The following is an 11,826-nucleotide window of genomic DNA, read 5'->3' as shown; positions in this document are numbered from 1 at the left end:
AGGGGCATCGACAGTAATATGACTTTCTAGAGACTCTGACCTTCCATAGACATCGTCACAGCCAATCAGACCATCCAACGATCCAAAGACAACTAGATCACCGTTAAACGACTGTCCAGAGACACCAGCACAACCCTATGGCCACTAAGGGACACTATTGGCACAACCTAGTTGACCGCCCTGAGATATCAGAGGCAATCAGACCTTGCTATGACATCGTCACGCAAAGCAGACGGCCCAGAGACACCATCAAAGCCTATCCGGGCGTCCAGGGACATTTGCGTCACAGCCAATCTGAGACATATTTACTGAAAATCGGCTGTCCAGGGCAGACGGCCTGAGACACCATCAAAGCCAATCCGGGCGTCCAGGGACATTTGCGTCTGAGACATATTTACTAAAAATTGGCCTGTCCAGAGTCATTATCACAATCAATATGCCTGTCCAAGGACGTGATCACAATCAATCTGACCATCCTGTGACATATTCACTGCCAATCTGGCCGTCCAGAGACATCGTCACAACCAGACCGTCCTGATATATCGTAACAACAAGGAAGGCTGATCTGAGATATTGGGTGATATGAATAAACACTAGCAAATGCTTTTATCTAAATCTCCATGTACATTTACACTAGGCCTTCCTGTACAAAAGCGGAGTAAAAGCATTTGCTAGTCTTTATTCATATCACCCATTGTCACAGCCAATCTGGCCGTCCAGAGACATCGGTGTCACAGCCAATCTGAGACAGACAATCCGCATGTTCATATATAATCTTACACACATCGCCACATTCATTCTGATAGTCCTCTGACACCAACAGTTCGCATTAATTGTTACAGCCGTGAGACATCGTCACAGGTCCAGAGACTGGCATCGTCACAGTCAAGCTGACCATCCAGTGACCAACAGAACATGCAATATCACTGTCTAGAGACATTGTCACAACCAACTGACTGCCACTGGACAGGTAAGTGAAACAGCCAATCTGCACATCTAGGGACACAGTAACAAGTTCAGCCCCATCCGACGTAGATAGAACCCGCCCCCCCGAGTTCTCTGAAGAAAAAACAAACGCCATCTTCAGGGGGATGAAGGAACTCAGCCAATCTGATCACTGTGGTGAGGTATCGTCAGCAGTCGATCTTCAGTCGAGAGATACCCTCAGGACTCTATATTCTCTAACTTTTCAGAAACACGCATCGTCTGATTCAATTTTATGGTCCGGAGACGTCATCACAGCCAATTTGACCGTACAGAGACACTGTCACAGCCAATCTGACCAGCCAGAGACATAGTCACATCCCTGACAATCAAGCCGATTCTTTGAAACTCTCTACATTAGGGAAAGAAAAGTACCAACACCTTTGTAATAATAAATCATGGTAACTTCTATTTAGAACAACAGCAGCTGATGTCACCAAGAACAAGTGTACAAACGATTAATGACTTACAGTCACTTAAAGGAGGAGTGGCTCAAGATCATGTTGGGCTGATACTGCAGACAGTAACAGAGTGTCCTGTAATAAAGGCACTTCTTGGACGTTTCCGAAAATGTGCACCAAGTCCAAGATTCTAACAACTGTTTGCAAACACTTTGGGGTGAATGCTTCCAGCGACATCGAGATGGGAACCCCAGGAAGTATTATTAGAGACAGCCTAACATCATTTTAAGACACTCTTCCTTTAAATATGACCTAAATCAAAAGTTCTTCCAAGGATTATGAGGTACGGATATCAAAACAATTGGAAGTTCAAATAAAACTGAATTTTACAATTGCTTCGAACGCAGATTGAAATGACGCACCATTAAGTTCTGATGACAAATATAAGTTTTACGTTTTACCATGTATGCAAGAAATAGTATTTGAGTTATAAGCAAAAAATGTATGTGTGACTTAACAATGTTAGTGATGTCACCAATCTGTGATGTCATTTTTTGCTCATATCTCTGTTACTATTTATTACACAGCCATAAGAGTCACATAGTCATTCGCCGGCCACTTGGCTAATTGAAAACATTCTATTTGAGCCTGAAGTAGTCCTTATCAAATGAAGGACACTAGGGTTTGAAATGATTTCTTATCGAATTAAATAGCACTTTGGACAGCAAAAAGTGGCAGCAACATTGATCTCACAAAACAGGACACACCATCTTTGAAGGGCTTCCAACATACAGGATAAATGCACAGGCAGCAAACTACCAAACTACATGGTGATGCTAAGGAAACATTCGCAGTTTAGGAAAATGAGAACTGAAATAGCCATTCCTGATAATTTTAGCCTCCATGATAAAACAATATGAATATTTATGAATGGACTTCTTTGAAACATACAACACACATACATGTTCACATGCAGTTGATTTGTAATGTTAATGCTTATGGACGATGCCTTATTTAAAATGACCCTCCATTTATATTACAAAATCATACTTTTGGATTCCAGTTAGATTTATAGGAGAAGAGATGATTGCTTTGCTGACAATAGTGATAGTCAGAGAGTACTTATGTACTAATGTCCATACAAAACCAGCCTGGCAATAACTCCTCAAAGCCCTTCTTTAAAATGCTAAAATAGCATATTTTGAAGGAATCCTCCAAGTAAAGGACGTACATGTAGCAATGAATGGGTGAAGAGGTAGCTCAGCTGCTGAGCCTCGAGTGACATGACTTGAATCCCGACACTGATTTAGCTTCAAAAGCCCACACACATCATCACAGTATGGCCTCCACTAGTAACCATGGTAACTTGACACAAATACATAAGGTCTGTATTCCTATCAGAAATACTGCCATTTTCCTAGAACAGTGTCCTTGATAGAGTCCACATATTGTGCAGGCACCCAGTAGATCCAGTATCGAGATGCCTCAGTTGTGCCTAATTGGATTCCCTGTAAAAATGAAAACATCAGATGATGAAAAGAATGAACAGAATGTATGAAAACAGTGCAACATCCCTCTTTGCAGACACATCATTTCACAGGTCACCATATCTAAGGACACTGATTATGGTCCAAATTTTTGTGGAAATCAGGAAATTTGCACTGCTGGACCACTACTAAGTGTAGGTACACTGCCTATCGAATCAAGTAAGGTAAAGTGGTACAATTATAGCCAAGGGCTGCAATGTTGATTGTACCACCTTATCGTAATACTGCTCTATATTCTTAGGCACGCTGCTGACCCTTACCATTATATGATATTCCTCATGCCCCTCTATTGGTTCACTCACGATGGCTTTTATAGAACTCATGTTCACCTTTTCTGTTCTTTCTGGAAGAAGTTAAAATAGAAAATAGAAAACTGGTATTGCATTAAAGGACCAACTGAGTAATCAGCAGCATGCTGCTGACGGCCCGGACACCTTTCACACTATAGTAGTGGTTTCCATTACAGATTAGCACCAAAAGTAGAAATATCAAACAACTGTGGAAAGACCTCAACATAAGTCCCTGATAGTATGACATCATGGAAAATATCAATATTTGTTGTGTCATTAGAGTCGACTCTAAGTTCACATGATTTCCAATGAGCACTGTGACCCACTCACAAACCCAGTAATGGGACATTTTCTCACCTTTCGTTCCGATCCATATTTGGTCAACTTCTAATTTGAATGTCAGTCGTACTTTGCCGCCAAACTTGTTATACATCCCCGCCAGCGGTAACGATGGCAGACGCTCCTTCTGGTTTTTAAAACCTGGCATTGCATCGTCTGGTTTCGGGTATTTTTCTAGCACTTTTTTGTGTTGCTGAAAATAATTGAGAGGTGTTTATTGGGTACAGAGTTTTATTTGATACCATGTACAGGTGTGAAACAAGTGCTGACCCCATGATATAGTAGAAGAAGCAATCGCTTTAGATGTCCATTTGGTACTATTGCTGGAGGGAAGGAGCGAGGAAGGCCGAGGATGGTTGGACAACATCAAGAATGGACTGGCTTCATAACATCTCAACCTATCCGGAAGGCTGAAAACCGATCTTCTTGAACAGCCATCCCTGCTGCCAAATGCCATGGCACCCGTACAACATTAGGTCATGGGTCTTAGTTGTAGTAGTAGAAATACTGACCTTCTGTTGACAGAATGGTTCCTTCTTTGCCTCAGCACCCTTCTCCTCTGCCTTGATCTCTTTCGGGTCGGGCGCACTTACTGACATCACCTCCGTCATCGTCGAGCCAACAACCATCAATTTAGCACCCTTGCTCACTTTCAACTCTCTCAATGTTGATTCATCTTTTGCTAGACCTAGCAGTGGAATTGAACAAGGAATTGATTTTTCTTCACTCAGAAGGTCATGAAACACTAACATCCTTTAGATACTGAAACAACTTATTTTCTTGTTAGTTCCGTCCTCATTTATGACCATTGTGTACCAGTTAAGACTGACAAATTGTCCTAAAGAGCAAACATGGATGTATGATGCTTGAAAATAGAAAGGCACCTCATAAGATTTACATTTTTCCAGTTGGTTACGTACTTACCTCTGAACATCACTTTTTGCATAGATGGAGGTAACTCTAGAAAAGAAATGAATAGCGTCACAAACTTTGTCAAGCAAATATCACATTCAAAATTCAAACGTTTGAGCCCTTGCAGAAAACTTTATAATGGTTACCTCCAATCACATAATAGGATGAGCGTCTTGGAAAAACTTCAATATGGCAGACTCGCCAGAGAACCATGCAACGCAAACTATTAGTCACTTCAAATTTGGTGGCTTGATGGACAAAAGTCAATCTAAAGACCATTTTAGATTTTCAGGGGAAATGAAGTACATTCATTTGTTGTTTCGCATTATCAACTTTCTCAATCAATTGCTTACCTGTTAATTTTTCAATATGAGCTTTTAAGGCAGACACTTTGTCATCTAAAGGGAACTTGACATCATATGGCTTCTTTTTGTAGACAATTTTAAACTCGACCAATTCTTTTTCTACTTCCTCCTCTTTAGGTACCTCATCTGTACACTCACCTCCACCACCAGGCGGAGCTAAAATAGACAATGAATAATTCTTAAATTTTTTAATAACTAAGCATCAAATTATTACTTATTTACTCACCACAGTTAGCAGAAGTCAAACTTGAGTCAAAGACTGAGAACCAAACTTAGCATCAGTTAAGTAAATGTATTTCAAATAAAAGTATCAAGGACATCTGTCTCAAAAAAGAAACATGTAGAACTCTGCCTTGATTGATGACTTGCTTTTCTGACGAAAACTTGTAAGCAAGAAAAACATGAATTTTAAGGGAATATAACATGCAGTACAGTACAGTGCGCACTGCAGCTTCGACAATGATTTGTGTTAATCATCTCAAAGTAGAAAGTTTATCAGCAATTCATTAGAACATTTATTTTTTGGAGTAATTTAGACACGCATGCTTCACCTCGGTAACATGGTTTGAATATCTTACCCTCCTTGTTTTCTTTCTCCTCTACACTGGCAGGTTCTTCTGTTGTCTTGTCAGCTAGAGTTGGTGTATCTTTGTCTCCAGAGTCCATTGCTTCATCAGTAGCCATGTTATTCTTCTCTGCCTGGGCAATCTCTGCCTCAGTAGAGTCTAAATAAAAATAGTGGTAGAACTGTGTTACTCATGGATACTGTTACTAGTGTTAAGGCCAGATAAAACAGAACACATTTGAAGATTGCCCAGCCTCATGTCCCCACACGTTTTTTGTTTGAGTTACTTGATGGTGACGACTGGCTGGTGACGACTGGCAGGTCACCTTGTTCCAATAATGTCCACATTAATGGTTACATAATATAAGCCTGGACAATATCATGCTGCATGCATTGCATAGTGCATTACTGTACATTGCATGCACAGAGAAAAACCACCAATGATTTCGGCCCGAGATTTACACGATTTTTATGGGGTTGGTAGAAAAAAACTAAGTGAATATACAGTGCAAGGTATCCAGGTTTATTTTTACATTGCATTTTTCGCTTTATTGCCTACAATTTTTAAATGACAATGCGTTTTTAAATCGCTAAGCTGACGTACTAGATTCTTCTTTCTCCATTTTCAGTTTCTTGAACATTTCTGCCTTCGTTGATGAAGAGCTCCGAATTTGGAGACTATTTTTTCTCATTATTTTGTGTATTATAGGACAACAATTATTATAAAAAGTATTTTCATACCTCAACATTAAAGAGTGTATATAAAAAATCAATATAAACCGCCTTTTCATATCCTAATATGTCTCATTTGAAAAAAAACTGGTTTCTTTTGAATTCGATTGTTTTAAAATAATCTCGATGGTGGCGCCAGTTGTCACTGTGTCGAAATTTCCCATTTCACGAACTTTCCTCAAAATTTTCTCTGTTTATCTCGCCACCTTCCTTTAGTTTGGCATCGACATCTTTAACCCAGCGTGAGAATTGACTGACTATGTCATTTTGCAGCTGGTTTGGCGGTGAAAAATACCGTGATCACTACGAAAATGGTTAGTTTTTGACCACTAAACCTAATGCATTTCGATTACCTAACCTACCTAGGCCTATGTAAATTGCATGCACTTGCCTACCTTTTCACAATGCTGCCTTAGCTGTACTGCATGTAGTAGGACAGCACAAAGATGAAAATAGATGAATTTAGCAGACCGAAGGCAAGCCAACTGCGAACAATGCCTTAAGCCGCTGCATGTGACCTTTAACTCTTTAAGTTGACGGTGACCTTTTCACTTGTTCCAGGTGAAATGCATGACAGATGACTGGAAAGCGCCCAAACGAACTTCGTCGAAATTGTCTATTCTTAATCCTATTCCTGATAGTGAGACGGCATCAAAACGCCAAGAGCAAGCAGTGTGTCAGATTCTCCATTTACACTATTTCTCCCTTTGATTTTTGTTTCAGGTATCTATGCATGTGTACAGTGTAAATACCCCCTCTTCTCAAGCCGAGTCAAGTTTGATCATTCTTCTCCCTGGCCAGCTTTCACAGAGACCATCCATCCAGACAGTGTTGCAAAACGGCTAGAAACACCAACTGCTTATAAAGTAAGTAAAACTACCAAGTAGTAAGTTGCAAATGATCTAGATTGATGCATGCAGCTTAGAATCGAAAGTATGGCTGTTTTCAGAAAGCTCTCACAGGCTCAGTTTCAAATACCAAAAGTCATTTGTCTTTTGTGTAATTTGAAGTATTGCCCGGTGTATTTTGGAAGTCAAGAATGGATAATAATGCTACTTTAGATTCCCTTTTGATATAACCTTTAGATAGTTTAATAGCTTGCCTTCAGAGTTTGACGAATTTTTCATTGACTTTTGTTCCAGGTGTCCTGTGGTAAATGTGGAAATGGTCTTGGCCATGAGTTCCTTGGTGATGGACCCAATGAGGGTCAGTCAAGATTTTGAATATTCAGTGACTCTCTGATATTTGTACCGAAAGAGAAGTTAGATAATGGTGAGTAGGAGGTGTAGTTTTCTGGTCATATATTACCAGGCTGTGTCTTGTCATAATCTTTGCTGTCGTGTTTTCTGCCTGAAGTGCTGAAGTAAAACAATTTTGTTTGCCAACTTGATATCAAATATCAACTAAATATTCCTCTTCTTTCAGATAAGTCTTAATATATTCTCGATGCTGCAGAACTCCCAACCAATCCACGCTCAACCTGGAAGTCCTGAAACTCAACTGCACATGTGATACAGTAACGTTTGTGATCATCAATATGTCTTCTGATTTGGAAATCCATCCTCTCTCATATAACTGTCTAGTCTAAATTTGAAGAGTTTCATTCCACAATGCGATATGCACGATATGCAGCATATTGCAGCTAACCATACCATTGCATTACCCATATGATGACTGATATGTCCTCCAAATTATAGGACATTCGGGCCAAAAGTAAATCTTTCCTGGTAAAAACATTCCTGTGCAAACTTTGAAGCCATTTTTCTCGAAATGGCAAAAATGGATTTCGCAATGAAACTCTTCATTTGCTGTCGTATGCTTGGCTCCAGTTCATGTTTCTGTTATGATGTCATACATAGGAGCACTGTGGCCGAGGACAGGGATGCATTAGGCTGCGTTTATGTACGTTTCACCTTCACATGAAAAGTGACATCATGAATCTTATGTCGCCTGCTGTTTTGAAGTGACTTGTTCCTTCCCAAGTTGACATGTTATGAGTGACAACTTGAACTCTTTGTGAACCTCCTTGCTCTTAATTGAAGGCACTTGGTGTTGTATTATCAGTCATGGTTAACAGGGTTAAGGCACCTTTATGCTAAACACGAATTCCACTTTTGATATACGTCTTTTCTTTTCAAGCAAAGTATCAATAAGCTGTGATTATCTTGTATTATGTCTCGAACTGGGCCTTCATTTACACACCAACCATTTGAATTTTGATTGATGCCAAAGTTTTTTTTAACTTCCAATCCATCATATACATCTCTAGATTTCCTCATAAACATTTGAAAAAAGCAGGATCTTTATAGGTCTCGATCTCTATTCAATGTATTTAGATTTTTAAAGTGATGTCTAAAATCGTCAATATACGGTTATGATTGTATGCTAATTGGCAGTATCTGGTAACGTATGGGTTATTTTGACACTGAGTGAGAAGTGCATGTAGTAGTGATAATTGGCAATTAGTCTACATGCACTATGATTTTTCAATGTGTCTACATGCATAATTGATCTCAAAACAGTGCTACGCCTTTGAAAAGTCACGTGTTATACTTCATCACTTGCACTTTGAGCATCTCACCATGTTAGTATTAGCAAATGCATTGATATATCACCTACATGTATATGTTTGTTACCGTAACTTAGACATTGAGAGTTATTTCTGATGTCGGCACCTTTTGTGTGCAGAAATTAACTGTAGGAATATCCCAGAATAGTATCATTTCAATGTATTGGCTTGAAGACTTTTATGTTGAGTATTACTGGATTATTTGCCAGGGGTCATACTTTTAACTGTAATATGGGCAACAGCTTACCTAAGGAAATTATGATTGAAAAATAGACAGTTTTAGACATATTCAAGTGATCTCAATGCATTGGGCATTATGTAAATGTAGTAATCTAGCGTTAAAGTATGAAATGGGACAAGTTTTGCGGGTTTAGTTACGGCTCCTGGCATATATCAGTATCACTGTTTTCACTGTGTTCATCTTGTTCTGCAGCATTAAGTGTTCCTCTGACTGAGTTCAGGACTCGAGTCATCCCGGTTGTGTCTGAATGAAGCTTCTTGGCCAGAGCCCACTTGGGAAAGCCTTGGAGTGGAGGTAGTGACAGGTCGAGGTGGCCCGAGTCAGAACACAGTCCTAGGGACAGAAGTTCGTTGTATTTATTGTAAACCTTCTGAAAGTGGGGTAAGTTCCTCTCCGCTGTTGATTTTTACACTATTGAAAGAGTTCCGTACCAATAAGGAGCTTTGACTAGTTCTTTGGGAAGTTTTATTCAGATATTGTGTCCTCACTGTAGAGAGATAATTTGGTAATTCAGGCAATTTTTTATTCCCTTCATGATTCCGTTATTTGAGCCTAATCTGTATAGAATGCTTTTAATCCAAATGTAACCTCCTATGATTTACAATTTCAACAAAATCTCATCTTTTCTTCTACCTACATTGTAATGGTATGGTATGTTATCTTGACATTATTTCTTTTACTGATGTATAATGATTGTGCATGTACAACAAATCTGTTGTTTGATTCGACCTAATGGTATGGTATGTTATCTTGACAATAATATATCTTTCACCAATGTAAGTGTATGATGTTTGGGCATGTGAATTGCTTTTTGCCAGGGGATAGTGGGATTCTACAACTGGCACACTGTTTTGTTGATGTATTCAGATTTCATCAAGCAGGACTTGCCATGTCGGGGGGAGGGGGGCGGGGGTATCAATGTACATAATCTTGTGTGTGTGCAAATAGAGCTACAGACAATACAATGTCTGTCTTGAGCTTTGATATAGAAATCGCAAATGAATTTGACAGTAGGCCTACTGATGATTCAAGGTGATATCATTATTTCGTGTTGAAACTGTTGATTGTAGTTAGATTTTGAAGTTTAGTGTAGGTCATGTTTTAAAGGTTGGCCTTGATAGATCCTATTCACTTGCCATTAGGACTTTTGCTGAAAAAAGGAGTCAACCCTCATTGCTCTTAGGAATGGATGATAGTACTATAGGCTGTTTCGGTCTCGTGGCACCTGATGCCCCACAAAGCTATTGTGCTTACATTCACATAACAGTCTGTGTATTTTCAAGGGTTACTTCTCTTTCCAGAAACTGTTTATACATGTAAGACTTAGCCTAATCTATGCAAGATGCTTCCCTTTTTGAACGGAAGTGTTTGACTGGTTTCCCTTCTTTGCTTAACAAAGAATAACTTAATTTCCCTTAATGTACAGAAGAATATAAGGAGATTGCAGTAAAGACTTGTTGATGGCCAAAGGTAGAACCTCTGGCCTGGTTCGTCTGGAACTGAACTATACACCACCAATGACCTCCTGTGTAATATCATCTTTTTAATGATCTCCTGATTTCTCCAAGATGATCTCTTTCTTCACCCATGACAGTTGTTTACAATGAGTTTAATACTATATCGTTACCAATGATACCCAACTTTCATATGTGTGGTAAACCTAGTGATGTGACTCTGGAGCAAGTAAAGAAAAATGTTACGAGAACGGGTAAATTCAGATTGGTACATTGGATACTTGTATGTGGAGTTGTGAATTGCTTGGCTGTTCTCGTTCTGTTTAACACTGACCATGCTCTTAAACCGTTCTGAATAATATTGTTCGGATTGTTTGCAAAGAAAGGTAAGCAAACTTGTTTCAAAAAGTTTAAACCACTTGTATCTGAAACTCTAGGGACTCCGCTCAGCTCAAACTCCATTTATTGTTTCTTAGTCATGTTAATGACCATTTTGGACTTTGAAGTGCAATCTACTGGTCGGATTTCTTTGAAGTTTGGTCTTTTTTTATCAGCAGTACCAACCGGCCTATCTCATTTTAGTAATAAGGGTAATGAACTATAACAAGGAATTGTCAAGGAAATCCAGAAATGTCTTCAGCATCATTGTAATCATTCAGATACTTTTGTATCTTGTACAAAGCACCAGTTAAATTATTCCTGCATGTAAAGAATGTTATTGAAGCATGAATAAAAATAAAAAAAGAATAACCTGGGCGGTTTTCAATCACTGTGTCCCATTTGAACATTGTATTGTAGAGTTAAATACCCCATTTGGAGGAAATCAGAGGTTAGTGTTTGCTTCTCTGCTTCTGTACACAAACTGGGTAGGGGTAGAGAAGCAAACAATAACCCTCACCTTGCAAATATTCCACAAAAGTCCTTCAATGGGCAGTGGCAAGATATCTCTAAGGACAAAGACACAACACAAGTAAGGGAAAGAATCAATTCAACCAACCCCCATCCCCACCCCGAAGCCTCTCAATCCAATTCTATATACTGGCCTTCTGGTTGTGACTTTGTCCTCGTAGCACTAATAAGGAATGAATGGAAACACCACATAATCTCACTCTGTACAATGCCTGTCTTCTGGTTGTGACTCTGTCCTCACTACACTAGTTTCGGATGTTTGGCAACGCCACAGAGTCTCACTCTGTACAATGCCTGTCTTCTGGGTGTGACTTTGTCCCTAGAGCTCATTGCTCAGCAGGAGCACTTTCCAGTGCCCCTTGATTGATGTCTCCACTGTACAAGAGAGGCATCAAGCCTGTGTCTGTGGTCCCATATAGATGTTCCAGGTTGAGCCCTTTGTCCCAGTGTGCCCCCTGATCAGATGTCCCAGCGAGAGCCCATTCCATTCCGTCCAAGTGGCCTCCCTGATTGGATGT

General features: G+C 39.6%; 2 protein-coding genes across 2 annotated transcripts; one reads left to right on the top strand and one right to left on the bottom strand.

Moving 5' to 3' along the window:
• Positions 1–1,376: 1,376 nt before the first annotated feature.
• On the bottom strand, positions 1,377–6,043 carry LOC135496368 (ubiquitin domain-containing protein UBFD1-like). The gene is made up of 8 exons (XM_064785705.1): positions 6,008–6,043; positions 5,417–5,563; positions 4,827–4,994; positions 4,486–4,521; positions 4,074–4,249; positions 3,580–3,754; positions 3,193–3,275; positions 1,377–2,893 (listed from the first exon to the last, which is right to left on the bottom strand). The coding sequence occupies exons 1-8, from the start codon at positions 6,024–6,026 to the stop codon at positions 2,783–2,785; spliced, it is 915 nt and encodes a 304-aa protein (XP_064641775.1). The 5' UTR covers positions 6,027–6,043; the 3' UTR covers positions 1,377–2,782.
• A 247-nt stretch (positions 6,044–6,290) lies between these two features.
• Positions 6,291–11,165, top strand: LOC135491538 (methionine-R-sulfoxide reductase B1-A-like). Its single transcript, XM_064777508.1, has 4 exons — positions 6,291–6,449; positions 6,859–7,001; positions 7,278–7,407; positions 7,561–11,165. The coding sequence occupies exons 1-4, from the start codon at positions 6,395–6,397 to the stop codon at positions 7,569–7,571; spliced, it is 339 nt and encodes a 112-aa protein (XP_064633578.1). The 5' UTR covers positions 6,291–6,394; the 3' UTR covers positions 7,572–11,165.
• The last annotated feature ends 661 nt before the right edge of the window (positions 11,166–11,826 follow it).

Source organism: Lineus longissimus, chromosome 1 (genome assembly GCF_910592395.1).
Source record: "Lineus longissimus chromosome 1, tnLinLong1.2, whole genome shotgun sequence".
In the NCBI taxonomy this organism is placed as follows: Eukaryota; Metazoa; Nemertea; class Pilidiophora; order Heteronemertea; family Lineidae; genus Lineus; species Lineus longissimus.
Note: the sequence above shows the minus strand (reverse complement) of the source record. Positions and strands in the feature narration are given on the sequence as shown.

Coding starts and splice junctions, on each gene's coding strand:
- LOC135496368 (XM_064785705.1), bottom strand. Junction 3,276..3,579: donor AATATGGATCGGAACGAAAG/GTGAGAAAATGT, acceptor AACTTCTTCCAG/AAAGAACAGAAAAGGTGAAC. Junction 2,894..3,192: donor ATGAGGAATATCATATAATG/GTAAGGGTCAGC, acceptor TCATTTTTACAG/GGAATCCAATTAGGCACAAC.